Source organism: Palaemon carinicauda, chromosome 1, assembly GCF_036898095.1.
Source record: "Palaemon carinicauda isolate YSFRI2023 chromosome 1, ASM3689809v2, whole genome shotgun sequence".
NCBI classification, from domain to species: domain Eukaryota; kingdom Metazoa; phylum Arthropoda; class Malacostraca; order Decapoda; family Palaemonidae; genus Palaemon; species Palaemon carinicauda.
The window spans coordinates 59,283,151-59,306,780 of NC_090725.1; the positions used below are offsets into that span (position 1 = coordinate 59,283,151).

The 23,630-nt window shown below is 36.2% G+C and overlaps 2 protein-coding genes across 2 annotated transcripts in view; both read right to left on the reverse strand.

Moving 5' to 3' along the window:
- Positions 1-595, reverse strand: part of LOC137644037 (protein FAM200A-like) — a 789-nt gene extending 194 nt beyond the window's left edge. The window contains exon 1 of the mRNA XM_068376968.1: positions 1-595. This exon is cut by the window's left edge and continues 194 nt beyond it. Coding sequence (XP_068233069.1) covers positions 1-595 — 595 coding nt within the window.
- Positions 596-711: 116 nt separating this feature from the next.
- Positions 712-1,191, reverse strand: LOC137644105 (protein FAM200C-like). Its single transcript, XM_068377096.1, has one exon. It carries the CDS (start codon positions 1,189-1,191, stop codon positions 712-714), a length of 480 nt encoding a protein of 159 aa, XP_068233197.1.
- Between the last annotated feature and the right edge of the window lie 22,439 nt (positions 1,192-23,630).

A 23,630-nucleotide genomic window follows, 5' to 3' on the forward strand; every position in this document is an offset into this window, starting at 1 on the left:
TTTTAGATAATGTGGGATATTCCTCTTGAACAGATATCCAAAATGAGTCAATAGGTACAGTAGAATGTTTTATTTTTAGATCTCTGTCACTAGAAATGGTGGCCAGTTCCTCTTCTTCACACAACTGTAATCCAATATTAGAGGGAATATTCATGAAAGGATTTCGAATCCAATCATACTTCTCTGTGCTCAGTGATGGAAAATAGTGGTCGATGTTTTCATCAAGCGCTGTCAGATGAGAAACAACAATAGGGATCATTTCTTTAATGCATAGTGGTACGCATTGAAAGAAACATATCAAAATTACCTGAGCTTGCTCTATTTTTCCAATAATAATTTTCTTTTTTAGAGCAACTAACTTATCTGTTGAGGTCAGAATATTTTCATTTCTCCCTTGGATGCTACTGTTTGTGTTGTTTAATTGACTGAATATTTCTGTTAGGTATTCCAGTTTAGACATCCAAAGTTCACAACGAAGATGCTCACAGAATTTTCCCTGCTTTTCTTGGTCGAAAAATACGCTTAATTCCTTGTGTAATTCATGAACACGAGTTAATACTTTACCTTTCGATAGCCATCGAACTTTGGTATGCATTAGTAATCTAACATGCTGGGAGTCCATTCCTTTGCATAGTTGTTCAAATAATCTTGACTTCAAAGGCCCACTTTTAATATAATTTACTATTTCAACTAGCTGGTGTAACACCAGTTTTAAATCTTCTTGTGATATTTTTGAAATAAGAACTTCTCTGTGTAAAAGCAATGAGTACGAATAAGATCTGGGTTTTCTTTTTCTGCAAGAGATACAAATCCTTTAATACAGCCTGTCATACATGGGGCTCCATCAGTGCAAATGCCTACGCAAGATTTCCATGTTAAATTCATTTCTCTAAGGTAGTCAGTTATCACATCAAAAATATCTTGACCTCTAGTAGTAGTTGACATTCCTTTGCAACACAAAAACTGATTGATTATTTCACTGCCATCAATAAAACGTACAAATGCAAGCAAGTGACAAGTGTTACTTATATCCGTGGACTCATCATCAGTTAATGCAAAAGTAGAATCCTGAAGTTTTTTCTGAACTTTTTTTTTTTCAATATTTTCAGATAAATCTAATATTCTTCTGTGTATTGTATAATTTGATAAGGGGATTTTGCTAATTTCTTTTTCAGCTTTCTCACCAAACATGGATTTAACAATCTTTTTGCAAGCGGGCAGTATAACTGACTCAGCAAGTGTGTGAGATTTAGATTTTAATGCTATTATTTCTGCGACTTCAATTGAAGCAAGCTGAGCACTTTCTTATGCGGTCATTGTTTTCTCAAATACATTGCGCTGCTTCGATTGCTGATCTAAAAGCCTTTGAAAATATACAAGATCTTTATCCTGCAGAGACGAATGTTTAGAAGTGAGATGTCTCTTTAACTTACTTGGTACCATGGATTCATTTGACATTTTATCGCCGCAAACTACACATAATGGATTTGGTTGAGCAGCATCTCCAGACCAAAAAAATCCGAACTTCAAGTAGCTCTCATTATACTGTCTATTTAAATAATGGCGAATTTTTGCCTTTTTTTACATTGGAGTTTGTTGGGTTCAATGATTGTTCACTATCAGACTCACGGCTGCCACTAGACTCCTTTCTTATAAGAAATTTATCCACTGTGAAGGAATGCACTAAAATCAATAAACATGGTACTCTTGTCCTGCAAATACACTGGTCAATGGGAATTATCATAAAACCCCAACAGACTGAATGAAACAAAAAGGCTAGTAATGTGATTGGTGAAGTGCACTACCATGACCACTCAAGTACTGTCTCAATCGACACTGACAACAAGACACCGAGAGTATGCAATGAGAGCGAGACTCAGACACGTATGATACGCGTAGGCAAGGTGACCAGAGCTCTGCTTTTGAGCGGAACAAATCAGTTAACTGATTGTACATATGCCTTACTTTTTTAATGTTACTAATATGTTCTGCTTTCTTATAAGTGTGCCCCAATATTTACTGAATTGTATGTGTGCGTGTCTGAGAGAGAGAGAGAGAGAGAGAGAGAGAGAGAGAGAGAGAGAGAGAGAGATGTTATGTAATGGTTGATAGACCATCCATCCCCACATGTACATTCATCCAACGTTGTTTATATGTGAAGCTTTTAATAGTACAGAAGTTTCAAGTGATGTGCATTTCTTTTACAGAAATATACCTACCAAAGACTGAACAAAAGGCATGCACATGATTTTAAGTAAAATTTAAATAACTATTGGCAAAGATATGTAAATTGTATTCATAATTATATCAAAAGATATGTGTGCATGTGTGTGTGTGTTTATAATTCCATATATATATATATATATATATATATATATATATATATATATATATATATATATATATATATTGTGTATGTATGTATGTATTTATGTATGTGCTTTATGCATACACACACACATGTACGGTATATACAAGAGGGAAGTGTCCTTCTTTTAGCTCACAAATCTGGTTACATCACGATGATTACGTATTTGATACATATATCAATGATCAAACTTGGAAGTGAGTAAACTCCTAACATCGATTGCAGATGATAGCAACAACGGGCAGCCTGAAGATCAAAATTCAATAACAACATAGCAATATACTCATTACAAGTAGACACAGTGCTACATTAAAATGCAACTATTTTGGTTGAAACAAAAGGAACTATACTAAAAACGGTTTGAAAGCATGAGGCAATACCACGTCATACATCCCAGACAGAACGACGCCCATCACAATACCGAATGCCATCTCCACTTATAATATTAAACTTTTATTAATTGTAGAATTATTATAAATATTATGACGAACTCAAATGGCTGAAAGTTACTTATGTAAACTGCAAAGTAGGCTATATTTTAAATAATTATCAGTATCAATAAGCGTTACTTTTCATTCATGTGAAACCAAAATCTATACCCATTGTTCGTATTTTCTGATGTGCCATGACTATATTTCGTGGCACACTTCAAATAATCTCGTGGCACACTGGTTGAAAATCACTGCACCAAATGAACTAAATAAATACAACGTTGAAAGTAGTTTATTACTTATTTTGTAGTTTGGTTATTTCCTTGTTTCCTTTCTTCACTGGGCTATTTTTCCATGTTGGAACCCTTTGGTATAGCATCTTGCTTTTCTCATGAGGGTTATAGATTAGCTCGTAATAATAATAATATTATTATCCACTGCATTCAGTAAATATCTAGACGCACATTTTGAAGCATCCATAAACAGGCAATACCACTCTAAACCAAATTGAATAGTCACAGAAATTAAACCCCAGACTGACTAAAGGTGACCGCCAATTCCCCTCTTCCAAGCTTGTAGAAAATATTGGGTCTGGGTACATGATGAAAAAATGAGACGCTTTATATTTGTCGATGGTGAATGTTATTTATCAACTCAACAACCAACTTTGAGTTTTACTCATTCAGGAAAAGAATTTACAAGAAGAGTAATGAATTAACAGATCTGGCCTATTCTCTACAGATTCTCCTGTCCTCATACACCCGACAACACAGATTACCAAACAATTCTCCTTCACCCAAAGGGTTAACTACTGCACTGTAATTATTCAGTGGTTACTTTCCTATTGATAAGGGTAGAAGAGACTTTAGCTATGGTAAGCAGCTCTTCTAGAAGAAGGACACTCCAAAATAAAACCATTGTTCTCTAGTCTTGGGTAGTGCCATAGCCTCTGTACCATGGTCTTCCACTGTCTTGGGTTAGAGTTCTCTTGCCTGAGGGTACAATCGGCATACTATTCTATCTAACTTCTCATCCTCTTATTTTGTTAGTTTATTTTTTAGTTTATGTAGGAAATATTTATTTTGATAATGACACTGTTCTTGAAATATTTTATTTTTCCACGTTTCCTTTACTCACTGGGCTAATTTCCCGTTTGGGGCCCCTAGGCTTATTGCATCCTGCTTTTCCAACTAGGGTTGTAGCTTAGCAAATAATAATAATAATAATAATAATAATAATAATAATAATAATAATAAAATGGTCTTGTGGAAGAAAATAGGCGCTCAAAGTTTCAGAATATAAGGCGACTGCTCCTGGAAAAGTGGGAGGAATAGTCCAGAAGTGGATTTAGAATGAAAGCAGTGTAAGGTCGTGAATAAAGGAATAAAAAATTATTTGACATATCTGTATAATAAAATTGATTATACCATATAAAAAGTTGTTATCTGCCGCTTCCTAGGCTATAGTACGTTTGTGTCGAGGAAATAACTGCAAAAACAAGATATGGAAAGTTAAGAAGTTTTCCCTCTTGTAAAGCAAAAGTGATTCAACCCCTGTTTTCCGGCTAAAACTTATCAGCCAGTTCTTACCTGTAATGGCCGAACTTTCTACTACTATACATGAGAGAGAGAGAGAGAGAGAGAGAGAGAGAGAGAGAGAGAGAGAGAGAGAGAGAGAGAGAAAGTCGTTATTTGTATCGGCTCGAGTAACGGTTTCCTTATATTATATATATATATATATATATATATATATATATATATATATATATATATATGTATATATATATATATATATATATATATATATATATATATATATATATATATATACATATATATGCTTGTGTGTATGTATATATGTGTGTTTATATGTGCCTGAGGGGAGTGAGAAAACATCATGTTAATAGTTATCTTGTCTTCACTTGAAGAAATCAAATATCCTTCCAACGTTTGTCATCCTACACCAAATCGAAGGTTGCAATTTGCTGTTATATGTCCATATCTTTCAATAAAATGCAAGAGCACAAGATAATTCATTTTCATACAAATGAAATAACTTTACAGATTGGTGCTTCTTTTTGGTGACTTAGTAAAAAAGTATTTTGAGATCAAAAAGTTTTTTTTTGAAAATTTAGGATAATTAAAAAAAAATACCATTCGTTGTATGAAAAGGAGAAATATTCCATGAATAAAGTTATATAGAAATTTAATAATTGTTTAACATTTACCTTAGGTAAAGATGGGGCTTTGAAAAGGCATCATTAATGATATTACCAATATCCATTGCAGAGTAAAATTATCTACCTTCTGTCATATAGAAGTTTTAAGGATTAAGTTAAAGCTATTCGTTAATTGTAGGGTTATAGTTTTGCAATTAAAAGACGTACTACGCTAACATAATTCGAGTCCGGATAATAGTTAGATATTACAAACACTAACTATTTATTAAGATGTGCTTGATCAAGCCAATTTGAGATATAACATGAAAGTGGCGATATTTATTTTAAAGAAGTGAAAACAAAAATAAATTTGAATAAATAAGATAATTAGATGAAATCCCACATTCAACATATAGCACTTTCCATACCCCGTGGAAGTCCAGCTGTGACGCAGTTTTATATATCAATGAAATTTTTACGTGAATTCTGGTAGGTATAAACTATCATTTCGTTTTCCAGTTTATTATATTTCTGTTGCTAATTGTCCAGAATTTCGGTATGAGTGGATGTGGCTAATCGGTACTGGAATAAAATAACAGCTGTTTCGGCTTCTAACAGGAGACAGCAATGGCCACTCTCAATTGTATCAAAATATGCATTCATATGAATAAAATGGCTAAACATAAAATCTACTATCAGGAATCCTGGAATGCACTATCTTCGTATTTCTAGTGCTATTCAGCCACGATTCCCGGTACGATATGTAGGATTCTGTTAACCCTTGGTATTTTATTACCTTCGCTAGAAGGTTATATTTTAGATAGCATGTATCTATTTATTCAAGTTTATATATATGTTTGTGATTTGCATAACTAGTTGACCGAATCTCATGAAATTTGTTGGGATGACTGACAATGATGTAAACACAATTTGATTAGATTTTCGGAGTGATCGGGTCATAGGTCAAGGCCAAGGTAACAAAGAGGCTAAACACATCTTCTTGCTATATCTTGGTCAATTTTTTTCCGATTTGCATGAATCTAGTGCCAAAATATGCATAATTCAATCGGTTATCTTGTGATATACATCATTACTGGGTCAAAAGTCAAGGCCACAAAGAGGTAAAAAAAGTCTTTTTGCATAAACCTAGTGCCAAAATGTGCATAATTAAGTAGCCGATCTTGTGATATGCAACGTGATATAGCGGTTGCGGTCAAAATGTCAGTGGGATTAATGAACTTGCATCAATTGCAGGTTTCATCATTACGCTGCCATTGATATCCATTTTGTTTGCATAACCAATGTAACAAATGTGGCGTTGGCGAACGGATGCGCTCTACTGAGCGCCTGTTTTAGTTGTTATAATTTTTTTTCGAAGCTTGTTGTAACAATTCCGCCTCTCCTAATGAGAGAGAAGTTCCCGTCATTCCCGGTGGTTTTCAATTCCTTGCAAAGTTTTTGAAAGGAGAGAATGTGACATATGTTGATGTTGTCCGTTTGGTATGTCTAAATATGTGGAACTATAAACTAATGATTGATTCTGGTTATATCAAGAAGATTGAGATGAAAGTACAGGTTTTCCTTCTTTTGTTTATTTATTGATTTTATTGACTTTCTACAGGATTTTTAAAGAAATCCAGGAGTTACATATTACAAAATGTAAAAGTTGAACGTTCACATGAAAATTCAAGATGTACGTCATGCCGAAAACAGGATTAAATGCTCATTTGGATGAGAAGTTATGAGATTATTATTATTATTATTATTATTATTATTATTATTATTATTATTGTTATTATTACTCACTAAGCTAGAACCCTAGTTGGAAAAGCAGGATGCAAATAACCTAGGGGCTCCAACAGGGAAAATAGCCCAGTGAGGAAAAAACGACAACGGTGAAAATATGGAATATCAAGATAAAAACTAATTTCACAATTTTTTTTTTTGAGACCCTGTAATGAGTAAGTTTAGTACGAGTTTAAATAAGAAATAACAAATGAGATAACACCTGATAAAAGCTTAAAGTCCACTCATGAATGGCAGAGGCAAGAGACAGTGATAGTGCCCTATCGAGCAGGACAATGCCTTGGAGACTGACCACATATACATATGATCAGCACCCAAGCCCCCTCTCAGCCTAAGCTAGGACAAGGGAGGGTCAGAAAATGGCTGCTGAAGACCAAGAGAATGAACCTATAGGCTTCCTCAAACCCCCATCTTTAGCTCCCAAGGATGGTGAAGTTGCAGCGAGCAAAGAAACTAACGAGTTTGAGTGGGACTCGAGCCCCAGTCTGGCGATCACCAGTCACGGATGTTACCACGTAGGCCACCACATCCCTAACGATGGAATATCCACTGAGTCATTGATGGTAAACCTAAATCTGATTTTACCTTACAGACTGTTAAGACTGTTGCGATGAATATACCAAAAATATAATGCTTTTTATTTCATATGTAGCTTATTTGAATTATTAACCGGTTCTTCAACAGTATATAATTTAAACATTTATTTGCCAGTTTTTCAATGTTTCATGGATACCATGATCACCTTATGATATCCAGAGTGTGGAGTTACCGATCTGAAGCCCTTCATGTATTTTCTGAGACAAAACATTTCGTTGGTAACTTAAGGAGTGATTCTCTGTTATTCCTGAAAAGTAGTTATAATAATCAAATTTGACATCGTAATTTATGTGATTGATCAATATTTATATATTTCATCTATGACTATCTAATAATATGGAATATTTTGCCTGTAGTCAAATGCCTTTTGAAACACAACTATTATTATGATCATATCTAATTACCTCCGCCAATGAAATTGAAAGGAGGTTATGTTTTACCTCATGTTTGTGTATTTGTGTTTGTTTATGTGTGTGTTTGTTTGTGAACAGTTTCAGGACCACAATTTCAGTCGTAGAGTAATGAGACTTGCAGGAATTAACTGTTATGTAAAAAGCTGGAAATGATTAAATTTTGGAAGATAAAAGTCAAAGGTCAAGAACACAGTCAAGCAAAATGTCCAATTCACGTAATCAGACATTGTTGTCACAGAAACTTGAAACTCGATTCATATTTGAGTGTATGAAAATCCATGCAATTTAATACATGTTAAGGTTAAAGATCATAGTCAAGGTCGGGCAAAAGGTCAAGAATGCCCCTCTAGTTTGATAATGTAGTCCGAACAAATTACTCCCCAACCGGTTTTTCCTGACGCTGGTAAATTGATAATGGTGTCAAAAATTTTTTTTTGAAGAACGACACAATTAATCTAAGACTAAATGTCTCAAGAACCTGTCATGATTACATAGTACACTATTAGAAAAAATGGAATTTTAATTGGAAATTTTCCGTAAAAATCTACTGTTCTCAACCGTATTTCAGCAAAATACTTTGTTATTATGTTTTATGGTTGGTGACCGTAATATCGGTCCTTTACGTGAATATATATATATATATATATATATATATATATATATATGTGTGTGTGTGTGTATCTATCTATTTATCTATCTATCTATATATATATATATATATATATATATATATATATATATATATATATATATATATATATATAGATATAGATATATACATACATATATACACACACACACACATATATATATATATATATATATATATATATATATATACTGTTTATATATATAAATCTTTTTTTCTTAACGGTAAATGTCTGGCATCATTTATGCCAGAACTTTCACTGTTTTTTATGGTAAATTTCTGAGTGTATGGTTATTCCCTTCTCGCTGGATTTGGCTGTATTATAACAAAACCCGCCCAAGACCCTTCTCGTTTGCCCATTCAGTGCATTAAATCAGATATTACACTAGAATGTGCTGAAATCCTGTGGATTGCCAGATCCTGAATAGAGAAGGAGCTGATTATTTGGATAAGCCTAAAGTTTCATTCTCCTGAATTAACGATAATAATAAAAAAAAACAGATAATGTTATTTAAAAGAATGCATCAGTACTTCAATATTCAATACTTTATTGTTGTCTTTGGTAGCATTTTTTCTCCAGTTTTCTTCTGTTATTTGGTAAAAAAAAAACGTTTTTTGTTTTCTTTTTTCCATTAACACAATAATTTCCAAATAACAAAATAAACGTGAAAGATATTTGGAATCATTTCATGCTTCAGTTATTTATCACGGCTAATTTGGGAGAATATCTGATGAAATATTTGTAATGTAATGCAATAATTTGTTTCGTTTGCTAATGAATTTCCTGCACTGCACTAACAAAATGAATTATTCTTGTATAACTAATTAACTACCAATTTCAATTTCACAATCAGTGTAGGAATTTAAGGGGAAAATAAAAATCGGATTCTGATTTTGATATATGATTTATGTATTAGAATGTTAATAGTAAATCCTCATAATGTTACCACATTTCGAGCGACCCCCCATTTCAACCTTGGGAAAACTGTAATTACGAAATAGACTTTTCTTTTCTTTCTAGTTCTTAAATAACTTCAATGACAAAAATTTTGAAAACGTAAAAGTTTCATGAAGCATTTTTTTTATCACTCCGTCTTGTTTCCAGGCGGAATGAGCTTCGAAATATGGATGGAAATAACCTTACTGTAAGCTATAAAAGACGAGATTTTCAGCGATCCTTTTGGGACATGTTGAAAAAAATCACTATAACGGGACTCGAAAAATATCGAGTGACTAACGTCATACTACGCCATGGTACATATTTTACTTCATTTTGTGTTGCAAAAATCGCAGGGAAGTTTATCACCGGTGCATTTTTGATATTCGGAGCAAAAACAAGTTCTTTTATTATTCCTTGCGGATTTTCCCATGAAAAGAAAAAAAAGTAACATTATTTTTGTAAATATGTTTATACTGCTGTCATAGTTTATAGCACATAAACATTTTCAAGCGAATTTTTTTTTTTTTCTGTAGCCATTATGTTGATATGTCATGAATAACCCAAGTATAAAATCAACAAAACTAATATGATTATCAAGAGTATACAGAAAATATTTTCCCAAGGTACAGAAGATAATCAAACCACCGTACAATCATTGTTTTCAAAGAACGGTTTGTATTTTTGCCTTTGCCCAAATCAAAGATTATTGCCTTCGTCAAAATGGAAGATTATTTCGTTCGCCAAAATCGAAGATTTCACAAAGGTTATGTATTCAGCCTTGTCTGTTTAGTTTATTAATTGATTGTAAGTAACTTCACACAAGGATGAATCTATAACATTTTGGGTAAAGTACACCAAAGTACAAGTCCGCAGTACTTTAAAAATAATCGCAACACTAGGCAAAATGTCAAATATTTTGTTAGTTTATTTTTTTTTTTGCTTGTGGAGAACATTAAGCATAAAACTACTGAACTAGTTCAACGAAACAAAGTTGACGCGTAGGGTAAAACCCAAGGACGAATCCAATAGATTTTGAGGAAAATGCATCGAAGAACAAGTATGCTATGGTTGGCGTGGTGAAGGCATACTCTCTACTGAGTGCCCCTCTAGTTTTACCTGTTTGTGTCTTTTTCGTATCTTGCTTATATTTTGTATGTCTTATATATATACATATATATATATATATATATATATATATATATATATATATATATATATATATATATATATATATATACACACACACACACACACACACACACACATATATATATATATATATATATATATATATATATATATATATATATATATATATATATATATATATATAATTTGGTTAATATATATATTCTTTGTTGAAAAATTCCATGTTTTTCTGAGAAGAATTCAATACTGTCTTTTTGTTAGCTTTACGCATTTGTTGTTTCAGGCTTTATCTCTTCATTTTGACTATTATTCCTCCTTTTTTTCTCACTTTTGGTATCTTTGTATATAATCCCCAGGTGTAGATGGCTAAATGCAAACCATAAAAAAACTATGATAATTTTCATGTGAGTTTTACCGTAAAAATAAGCTTTGTAATCATCGAGAAGACTTATCATTTTTCTAATAGAAATAGAAAAATTAGTTAATTGCATAGATAGATTATTTTATTTGAAATTCTTTAAGGAATGTCCGCTAAGCTTCTGTGATCCACTACAGTAATAGAGTTCCCGATATATCCAGTCTATTGATAATACGAACATAATCTTGTAATATCAAAGACTGAATTTCCTGGATTATTCAATGCCACTGAGTGCTGACTTGAAAGGTACGGTCAATCATGCTGGATATCTCAACTGAATTCGCAATTCACGTATTGCATTATTTATGAATTTAGTTTGCACAATCTGTAGGTAAATAGCAAAGTTAACGTCTTGATTTGTTGACTGTCGGTCGTGCTGTTATATAAATTCCTTACTTTGCTACAGTAGATTTTGTTTCACGTCTAAGATTAGTTCGAGTAATGTGTTAAAGGCTTATGTTATCTTCCTTCTCTTTTTTTTTTCTTTTGAATCCAAGAGAGATCAATGTGACTCAATGTAAAAAGCATATCCATCGTATTCAGATATATTTAATTAAAAGCTAAACAAGCTACATTAAATTTTGAACCACTTATGCCACAATGATAAGGTTGGGCCTATTCCAACCACAGAAAAGTGAAGAATCGTATGAGTGGAGTTGATCGCAATAATCTACCGTCGATGGGTGGGTTCGAGTCCTTCCAGAGGAATTAAAATGTAATAATCTAATCCTACTTTAAAAGGTAGTCCCGAAACTGCACTATTGGCCTTACTGAACGGTCTTTTCAAGGTCTCATATATATATATATATATATATATATATATATATATATATATATATATATATGCATATATATATATACACACACACATATATATATATATATATATATATATATATATATGCATATGTATGTATACGCATATATATGTATTTATATACATATATATATATATTATATATATATGTATATATATATATATATATATATATATATATATATATATATATATATATATATATATATAAAATCTAGCGAAAAAGGAATTGAACTGGATGGAAATAAATGATAATAGGAAGGTTAATTGTCAAGTGAATGCTAGAATGGAAGAAACATACTTTCTGAAATTATTGCAATTCTATACTGCTTAAATCTAGAGGTAAGAAGAGAAACATATGAATGATACTTGAATAGAAAAAATGTATTTTGAACTTGAAATGAAGCGATTGAAGACCTGGTAGGATCGAAGGTGAGATATTATTTCATTACGAGGGTTGGCGACTAGCGGAGAAGGCAAGGGACTGAGAGTAACATGTGCAACATCATGTTCTTCGTATTTGCTTCGATATTACACCTTTCATCCCTTTTTCATACAATATCTTGTATCTTTCAACATTGGGACTTCCTATGTCAGAGTAATCGGGTACTTGATTAGATAAAGGATCCAAAATTAAAATCTGCTTTATACCAACAGTGTTTCACACAATTGTACATAATTCCTTTTGTATATATTATGCTTGTATCTTCGCTCTTCCCTCGCACTAAAACGAACATGAAAATTCATGTCTGGTTTTTCCTCTGTAATATTGTCTGTCTTGTGAACTTGTTATGTCCTGTTGCCTTGAGGTTTTGTATATAAGGAGAGTGTTCTACAATAATATAACTCAGTCGTTTCCAACCTGCTTTTGAATTCACAGCCTTACTCGGCGCCGTCACATTGGTGACCCCGGAGGTCGACTCGCTCCCACTGCCTTCCACCCCCACCTCCCTCGCCCCTCCATCGTTGGTACTATGACGGAGACGGACTCTACTACAGCAGTTGGGGCTGCGGCCGCCCCATTGAAACTTTGACCGTTCGCCAGCGTAGAAGCGTTTGCTTGGTTTCAACGCGCAGAAGTCCACTTTCGTATCAGGGGCGTGACTCGCTCAACCACCAAAGCGGATTATGTTCTCGCGGCGATACCCGAAGACACCTTCCCAGAAATATCCGACTGGCTTTGTGAACAAGGAGACACCCCAATAGCGTATGACGCCCTCAAAACATACCTTCTGCAGCAGTACTCGCCGTCGCCAGCCGCCCGTATAGCAAAGCTTTTTCAGCTCTCGCAACAACCGTTGGGGGACCACAGGGCTTCGCTTGCCCTCAGGGAAATGACCAGTATCGCTCGCCTTCAACCTGCCGCAGACGGCTCTCCTCGTGAGGTGAACCTACTTCGTGCCCTTTGGATACGCCGTTTACCCGAACCTGTACGCGCTGCCATACCCGATGTCGATAGTTTACCCATAAAGGACTTGATGACCAAAGCCGACGCCCTTATGGACAGCCACTTCAATACCTCCATGAACCCCTCCACCCCTGACGACGAGGATGCCTTTTCAACGTCAACCGAAGCTGACATGAATGCCGTAGGACATACACGCCTACCCCGTGACGTGCCGAAGCGGCGACAAAGCCGCCCACCACCCACCAATCGCTCGCGCCACAACGAACGACTTCTACAGCCACTTACTACCTCCCATCCGCCGCAGTTTTGCTACTACCACTTCAGATTCGGGGCAACCGCGAAGAAATGTGCCAAAGATTGTCAGAGGCCAAAAAACGTGTAAGTAGGCCATCGCTTGTGGCGGTGGCCTCCCATGTTTCTAATCTTTTCTTTTTACAGGATGCAGGAACGGGCCTGCGATTTTTGGTAGACACGGGTGCTTGTCTTTCTCTTTTGCCAAGGAAACTCTTCAAGGCACAACGTAGTCTGTCTACATCTGCCGACGTCCGCTTGGTAGCTGCCAACGGATCTGCGATACCCACCTACAGTTACGAGAACCTCACATTATCGTTCGGAAACGGTAAATTCAATTGGAAGTTTCTCGTTGCTGATGTCACAATGCCAATCCTCGGTGCGGATTTCCTCTCTCATTTCCACCTTCTGGTCGATGTCGGCCACCGACGATTGGTCAACGCAGACTCGTACTTGTCGACACCTCTTCAACCCGCCCCCTCTAACCTCGCTCTCCACATCAGCGCACCCACGGATGCCTACGCCCACCTCCTCACGTCGTACCCGGAAGTTTTCCGTCCAGAACTTCGCCAAACGCCCACGGTTCCTGCCAAGCACGGTATTTATCACCATATCAAGACGATGGGACCCCCAGTCTTTGCAAAATTCAGATGTCTGGCACCGGAATGATTGGCAGCCGCCAAACAGACGTTCACCGAAATGGAGAAAATGGGCCTTTGCCAAAAGGCCTCCAGCCCATGGTCGTCACCCTTACACATCGTTCTGAAGAAAGACGGCTCCCTCCGTCCGTGCGGGGATTACAGGTGCCTGAACATGCAAACAGAACCGGATCACTACCCCCTCCCAAACATTGCCGACGTAACCTCCTACCTGCACAAGGCGAAGGTTTTCTCTACGCTCGACCTCCTGAAGGGGTATTATCAGGTGCCTATGAACCCAGAAGACATCCCCAAGACCGCCATCACCACTCCGTTTGGTACATACACCTTCAATTACTCCTGTTTTGGCCTTCGTAATGCTGGGGCAACGTTTCAACGTCTCATGGATGGCATCTTAGGGGACCTCCCTTTCTGTGTATGTTATGTGGACGACATACTTGTGTTCTCCTCCTCAAAAGAGGAACACCTCCGTCACCTGTGCATCGTGCTCGACCGCCTGCAACAAAACGGCCTTGTAGTCCGGTACGACAACTGTACCTTTGGCGCCAACGAAGTGTCGTTCTTAGGGCACCGTATCACTCCTGAAGGAGTCCATCCCCTCCCTGAGAAGGTAGCAGCCGTTCAGAATTTCCCCGCGCCCTCGACCGTCAAAGCTCTGCAGGAATTCTTGGGTATGATCAACTATTATCACCGTTTTCTGCCAGCCATTGCCGCCACTCTTGCTCCCCTCTACGCCTCCCTCAAGGGCAAGCCAAAGGACCTGAAGTGGGGTCCCCTTCAAGAAGCAGCTTTCTGCAATGCAAAGAAGGCCCTATCAACTGCTGCGGCTCTCACTTTTCCTATCCCACACGCCCCTCTCCTTCTCTCCACCGATGCCAGCGACGTCGCTATTGGTGCAGTACTCGAGCAGGTGGTCAAAGGCTCGCCCCGCCCATTGGCCTTCTTCAGCAGAAAACTGTCCAAGGCAGAATCGGGTTATTCTACCTTCGATCGAGAATTGCTGGCGGTGCACTTGGCTGTCCGTCACTTTCGCCATTTCTTAGAAGGTATGCCCTTCCTCATTCGCACAGACCACATGCCTCTGGTGCACGCCTTCACTCGACAGTCTGACGCCTGGTACGCCCGTCAACGCCGACATCTCTCCGCCGTGGCTGAATACAATTGCACCCTCCAATACGTCCCTGGGAAAATGAATCCCGTTGCCGATGCCCTGTCAAGAAACACGTTGGCTGCCGTTCAACTGGAATTGGATTACAACGCCCTGGCTGAAGCCCAACGACATGATCCAGAGTATCAAGCTTGTAGGACATCCTGCACGTCCCTCCGTTGGGAAGATTTTCCCCTCGAAGACTCCAACACCACCCTCCTCTGTGACGTCAGTACTGGTAGACCGCGACCTTGGATTCCTGCTCCCATGCGCCGACAGTTGTTTGATTTCATCCACGGCCTTTCACATCCCTCGTGCCGTTCTACTGCACAGCTGCTGAAGGCAAAGTTCATTTGGCACGGCATTTCTAAGGATGCCAAGGATTGGGTCCGCGCCTGTACTTCTTGCCAAACTTCCAAAGTACATCGACACACGGATTCCGGAGTGGGCACCTTTCCTCAACCTCAGCGTCGTTTCGCACACATTCACGTCAACGTTGTAGGCTCTCTACCCACATCACAAGCACATCGTTACCTGTTTACCGTCATCGACCGCTCCACTCGTTGGCCTGAAGCCATTCCCATGGAAACTGCAACGTCCGCCTCATGTACATCTGCCTTACTCTCTGGATGGATTTCAAGATTCGGTATCCCTGAGCATATTACTTCTGACAGGGGAACCACTTTCACCTCTCAATTGTGGACGTCATTAGCGAATCTCCTGGGCATCATCCTACATCAGACAACGGCCTACAACCCCGCTGCCAATGGAATGGTTGAATGTTTTCATTGCACCCTCAAAGCAGCTTTGATGTCCCGCTGCAAGGATTGCAACTGGTTTACTCAGCTTCCCTGGGTCCTCCTGGGACTAAGGACCAATCCTAAAGACGCCCTCGACGTCTCGGCAGCTGAAATGGTGTATGGTGACCCGTTGGTCGTCCCTGCCGAATTTTTTCCTTCTACAACCTCCTCCGACGATCTCCAGTGCATACGTCACGTCGTGGGAAAATTTACTCCGTGCCGCCAGACATACAAGCCCCCAGCGAAGCATCACATACCAACGGACTTGCACTCTGCAACGCACATCTTCCTGCGCAACGACACCAGCAAGCCACCACTAACGCCCCCTTACACGGGCCCTTTCCTTGTGATCCGACGCAGTCCGAAAGCATTCCTCCTAAACATTCGGGGCAAAGAAGACTGGGTCTCCATTGATCGTCTAAAACCTGCTTATCTTCTGCCAGATGACCCGCCTACAGTTCGCCTCTCTAGATCAGGGCGCCCTATTTAACATGTACAGTATGTCATTTTTAGGGGGGGAGCCATGTAGCCTACCAACCGTGTTTCACACTATTGTACATAATTCCTTTTGTATATATTATGCTTGTATCTTTGCTCTTCCATCGCACTAAAACGAACATGAAAATTCATGTCTGGTTTTTCCTCTGTAATATTGTCTGTCTTGTGAACTTGTTATGTCCTGTTGCCTTGAGGTTTTGTATATAAGAAGAGTGTTCTACAATAATATAACTCAGTTGTTTCCAACCTGCCTTTGAGTTCACAGCCTTACTCGGCGCCGTCACAGCTTTCATAAGGTCAATAGAATTATTATTACAAGTTAACAATCAAAGATTGTTTTGGATACACTGTTAAAACGTTGCCGTAAAAAACTGTAAAAATCTTGGAATAAATGTTGCCAGACTTTTACCGTTTCAAAATCCGATATATTGACGAAAAGGAGTGATATTACGGTCACTAACTCGTAAATTATAATAAGATATAAAATTACGGTCGCCTGTATTTTATTGAAATACGGCTGACGACAGTATATTTTTACGGAGAATTTCCGATTAAAAATTACTTTTTTTTTTTTTTTTACTAGTGTACGAAACACATAAAATTTGTTTATTTCAACACTTAATGTGATACTAGGAAATATAAAAGGAATCGTTTCCCTTTGAAGAAAGGATGGTAATATTCAATATGACAAATTGGCTTCTTGAGTTTCCTTCAGCCATTCACCACCTCATTGAAGCCAACCCAGAGGAGACCTGGAAGGATTATTGATCGTCTGCGTCCCGGACTGAAATATCATCGCCACTGTGATGATTCCAGAAGATCAAAAAAGCTTACGAGACTTTGAGGTTCCAATTTCATGGATCATCTGCTTTTCAGACCGAGGTATCATTGGCGGTTTAATGAATACATAAAGAAGAGCATTTTCTTTTGTGCAAGATCTATATTTCTAACAAAGAAATACATTTTCCAATTCCTTTTTTTATTTTATTTTATTTCTCTTAGAACCATCAGACCAAGGAATAATTGGCAGCGTAATGAGTACACAAATAAATCTGGAGCATATTTTTTTTTTTTTTAATGGAAGATCTTTATTCTTAACAAAGTACCCCCTTTTAATATTTTTTCAAGAAGATCAATAAACCTGCCAATAAATTTCAAAGTAACAAATACAGATATATCTCTTTGATTGAAATATTAAGGGGTGAGAGTAACGCAAATAAGTGAATAAATAACTGTTGGGACTCTATTGGATCTTCGAGATTTGAATCCTAACATCTTTCTCATTCAGTGGACTTCCTTTAGCTCTCTGTGTTACTCCTTGATCTAAATTCTCAGTAAATACTCTCTTTCTATCGCTTGTAATAAACGTTTTGGACAGCTTTTCGCCAAAATAGTACCACAGCGTATTTACATCCGGTATCTTAAATGGACATTCTTAAAGGCTCACACGTATGCTAAGCGATATTATTCTAGAACTGTTTCGATCAAGTTACAATTCGTTAGGAAATAGTCGTTTCAGTCATTTCATTCTCCTTCATATCCGCCGAATTTATAACCAAAATTTGTCAAGTCTCTCTCTCTCTCTCTCTCTCTCTCTCTCTCTCTCTCTCTCTCTCTCTCTCTCAGACACACACAGATACACATCGGGAATATATTTTTCAACCTGAATCCAATTCATTTTGCTTTATCCCTAACCTTATAAAAGATTTTTAGAGATTCCTGAGAGCAATGTATCTCACTGGATATTGCAAGTTATTTGTAACATATTGCAATTTTGTATTCATTTCCTTGACTGGTGTTCCAAAATAATGAGATTGATTTTTATACAGTTTCTTTGGTGTTTTTCAAATATTTTTAAGAATTACAATGTACTTTTCTCCATATTGACTAAACGTCTTTGTAAGTTATCTCTAAAGTTGCATGGGGTTTAAAGGTTTAAAGGGTGCTTATGAATGGCAGAGGCAAGGGACAGTGACATTACCCTAGCAAGCAGGAGACTGACCATATATACATATATACATAGGGTGAGTGCCCAAGCCCCCTCTCCACCCAAGCTAGAACCAAGGAGGGCAAGGCAATGGGTGCTGATAACTCAGCAGATAGACATACGTTTCTGTAAAATCGTAACCTTTACTTTTTATGTATCTAAATAGTACTTATAATGCCACAGTTAATGAAGGCATGGATACTGAAAAATAAGAATTATAGCTAAAGTAGATAAAGTGAAATGGTCTCCAAAAGCTTCATACCTTTTTCCCGTGTCCTGCTGCTTTGTATTTCATTATCATAAGACTTACACCTTTTATGTGATTTAAAAGATGCCTATTATTTTTATTGTTACGAACTCTTAATAATTTGTAATAATCCTCTCTTTCAAAATGTTAGTACAAAATATTTCAGAACTGTTTTTTTGGGGGTACAGAGCAATTGGTTGTTCTTCCAATGTAAACAGTTTTACCATAAAATGTTAACTTGCCGAGTTTCTGTAATGGAAAGAACAAAATTATATAAGATGTATACATTTTTTTTTCTTTAAGTATTTTGCTTCTCAGCTTTATTTTTATGATTATTCCACCAGCAGACCTTTACCTACTGAAGGCATTATCATTTTTGAAACCTGATTTTTATATGCGTACTAAAAGGAATGATGTGTAGTAAGCATCTCCTCTCTCAATCCTTTAAATGTGTAATTTTTCCAATATTTTATATTTTCCTTTTCCTTTCATTTTCGTAGGTGTGTAAATCATTAACTTTTTAAGGTAAAATCTCTGACCAATTATTACAGTTGACTTATCCAAGATCAAAAGTGCAATATTTTCTTAACTTTTGTGTGTTATATCATTGGTGATTGGGGAATGAAACTTCATTATTGGCCATTTTCTAGTCTTCAATTGACTTTTCCTTTAATTGAAAGCCAACTAATTTTACATGACGGAAAATATTTGGCAGAAATGGTCAAAGCATTCCCCAAAAATTACTGTTAAAGGTTATAATAAAATCAACTCACATGGATATATATTTTTCACTTCGAGATATTTGACTCTGATGCACATGTATTTTCTCAACCTCAGCATCTGATGATATTTAATCTAGTACTCAGAACTACACTGAACTCTTTTTCTTGAATGTCTAGCATTACTCTGGTATAACACAGCTTGAAAGACCAGACAACTGAATTCCCCTATGGTTACGTCATCTCGAATGAGTTTCTCATAAAAATCCATGTAGTTACCTTATGCATGGCACATATAGCTATATCAAGGAACAATCCATCTTGCCCTCCTTCTTCAGGATTATGCTCAATGATTTTGAAAAGTGTCTGTAAAAGGCATTTCAAAATGATGCTCCTTTGTATACATGCTTTGTAAGTTCTATAAAAGACTAACCTGCTAAAAGTTCGTCTTCATAATTTGAGGTGCCTTTCCTGTGAACTAAATAGAACTCTACTTCAAACAATCTGGCATTGATAATAAGATTCAAGATCTACATACGTATTTCGGTTTTCAACCGATATTTGTATACATAAAACAAAAATCATGACTAGCTTTTTCAGTTCAGGATCATCGTCAAGCACTCAATTTACCCCTTAGTCACCTTTTAGTTTGGAATCAAGAGTTATCAGTAGGTTAAACTTTTCCTTAAACTCCCTGGTATAGTGTATACGGTAGTACCTATGATTATATACATATGATTTTGAAATTACTTGCAAACATATTCAACTGAATTCTTACTTCCTACTTTCACAATCTCTAGGAAGGTTCCCTTTGGTAACAGTTGCCCTGGTGGTTATCAACCTAAATTATACATAATTAATAAATTATAATTTTTCTTTTGCTTATTTTGCTTGAGAAATTTTATAGTAAAATCTTCACGTCTGAAGTCTGTCATGTTACTGGCAGCTCAATTATAGATGCAGCTATACTTAGCTTTAATAATTTTTTTTTCTGCAAGCGAAAAAACTAAGAATAATTATCGTTAGTGCAGCAGAAATATGATCTGTTTACACCACATGGCAACATCATAATCAATCTAATTATGACATGAAGAGGATATCTCGGCTAATTAAATACATAATTTATTATCACTTGGTCTATTATCACAAAAAAACGACCACTAATATATATTACAAGGAAAACTATTTTAATTACCTAGTGGTATGTGAAAATGCACGGTGGTGTATAACAGAACAAGAACAACACCGATAACAGTCTGTGACAAAACCATTTTTTTTTTAAATTCATAATTGGTTTAGATTAAGAAATGGCATATAATGATCGTATCGAGTTGAGGATTTAGGAATGAAGATTCTTGGAATTATTATAAACAACCCTTTGGTGGTTACTGTAGTGTAGAGTCTCTGTAGAGACAGACAAAATTGTTGAGAAGGGTGGAATAGTTTCAGGAATCTCTCGAGTGAGGTGTTAAGAGGCTATGGTGTTCAACAAGCAGAGAATGGATAGGATATCTATAATAAATAGAAGATGCACAGAATAAAAAAAAAAAAAAAAAAAAAAAAAGGAGTGTGGTGGTGAAGGTCAAATGGAGTGAATTATAATATACGTAAAACTTACGAGGCTGTTCAACTGAATTTCTGTATTTCATAGTTATCATAACGTTATTGCCAAAAATGATTTGTGTTTACTATAAAACTATGAATACAAACAAAATGAAAAAAGTCAGTGATTATTACAATAAACTTATCTCTTTTTACCGTTAAATGGTTTTCATTTTTCATAGTGGTAGAGTCGGTCTTCATATCACCGAAACTGTTACAGTGGCTATTTTGATTACTTATTACTTCTATTTTGGGCTAATTGTCACCATAAACACATATAATTGTATTAATGAGTTACCAATATTTTTTTTATGTGCAAATACATAAATATTCCGTTCAAGAATCATTTGTAAATGATATTGTCATCATCATCATCATCATCATCATCATTATTATTATTATTATTATTATTATTATTATTATTATTATTATTATCTAAACTTCAACCCTTGTTGGCAAAGCAAGATATTATAAGCCCAAAAGCTTCAACCCTTGTTGGCAAGGCAAGATGTTATAAGCCCAAAAGTTTCAACCCTTTTTGGCAAAGCAAGATGTTATAAGCCCAAAAGCTTCAACTCTTGTTGGCAAAGCAAGATGTTATAAGCCCAAAAGTTTCAACCCTTTTTGGCAAAGCAAGATGTTATAAGCCTAAAAGCTTCAACCCTTGTTGGCAAAGCAAGATGTTATAAGCCTAAAAGTTTCAACCCTTTTTGGCAAAGCAAGATGTTATAAGCCTAAAAGCTTCAACCCTTGTTGGCAAAGCAAGATGTTATAAGCCCAAAAGCTTCAACTCTTGTTGGCAAAGCAAGATGTTATAAGCCCAAAAGTTTCAACCCTTTTTGGCAAAGCAAGATGTTATAAGCCCAAAAGCTTCAACCCTTGTTGGCAAAGCAAGATGTTATAAGCCCAAAAGTTTCAACCCTTGTTGGCAAAGCAAGATGTTATAAGCCTAAAAGTTTCAACCCTTGTTGGCAAAGCAAGATGTTATAAGCCCAAAAGCTTCAACCCTTGTTGGCAAAGCAAGATGTTATAAGCCTAAAAGCTTCAAACCTTGTTGGAAAAGCAAGATGTTATTAGCCCAAAAGCTTCAACCCTTGTTCGCAAAGCAAGATATTATAAGCCCAAAAGCTTCAACCCTTGTTGGCAAAGCAAGATATTATAAGCCCAAAAGCTTCAACCATTGTTGGCAAAGCAAGATGTTATAAACCCAAAATCTTCAACCCTTGTTGGAAAAACAAGATGTTATTAGCCCAAAAGCTTCAACCCTTGTTGGCAAAGCAAGATATTATAAGCCCAAAAGCTTCAACCCTTGTTGGAAAAACAAGATGTTATAAGCCCAAAAGCTTCAACCCTTGTTGGTAAAGCAAGATGTTATTAGCCCAAGGGCTCCAACAGAAAAAATAGCCCAGTGAAGAAAGGAAACAAAAAAAAAAAATAAATGAACCATAAGAGAAATAATGATCAATTAAAGTAGAATATTCAAAGAACAGTAACCACATTAAAATAGATATTTTATATACAAATCATAAAAATTTAAAAAAACAAGAGGTAGAGAAATAAGATGAAATTCCTACTTTTTACTGTTTAAATAATTTGATATCTATCCTTGAGATACATTTCTAAATACAATTATTTTCATAGTCTTAATTATTGTATATGGCACTATTACGTCAAAGAATCGTAGTTTCCTTTTCTATTCACTTCAAACACGATTTAATCATTTATATTGTCTCCAAATTTCACCAAATATTCTCTAGTTCTACTCTCTGGCAATCATTTCACGATCAGACAACTGTGACAAAAACCATGGTATCACCTTGAGCACCAAATATCAGTGACAAGCTTATATCGCTCAAAAAAAAAAAAAAAAACAAAGTTCAACAATTCTCAAATACAAAATACTAAAACATAAAACAAGCGTCATCACCTGCCAGATCGATAAAACTACAAATTACCTTAAACCAACGTTAAACATGCTTTATTGCCTACTACTACTACTACTACTACTACTACTACTACTATTATAAATGATATTACTTGGATTTTCATAGTTTTATTAGGAATTTTCGCTATCTTTTTTGACTTCCTTCCTAATCACTGGTCTATTTTTTTCCCATTTCTATCATTTGATTAAACTCTAGTTTCCATCCCCGCAACAACTTCAGGGTAATTCGAACTTAAGCCGATATGGAGACGAATAATTAATCTTCGTCGAGCTCTGCTCCTATTCCAACAACGCCATTTACTAATCTTCCTTATCAGGATCAGAACCAATTGCCTCCCAGTTCGTAAGAAGTCTAAACTGTTGTTTGCGGTTGAGTATTTCAAATAAAAAATTTAGGTGTGAAAAAGTTTCTTCTTATTAAAAAAGCCAGGAGGAGCGAGAGCAGAAGTTTAATCTAATATCTGCTAAAACTACACCTTGGGGACGACCTCCAGTCTCTCTCTCTCTCTCTCTCTCTCTCTCTCTCTCTCTCTCTCTCTCTCTCTCTCTCTCTCTCTCTCCTTTAGGCTTTTCATTTGATA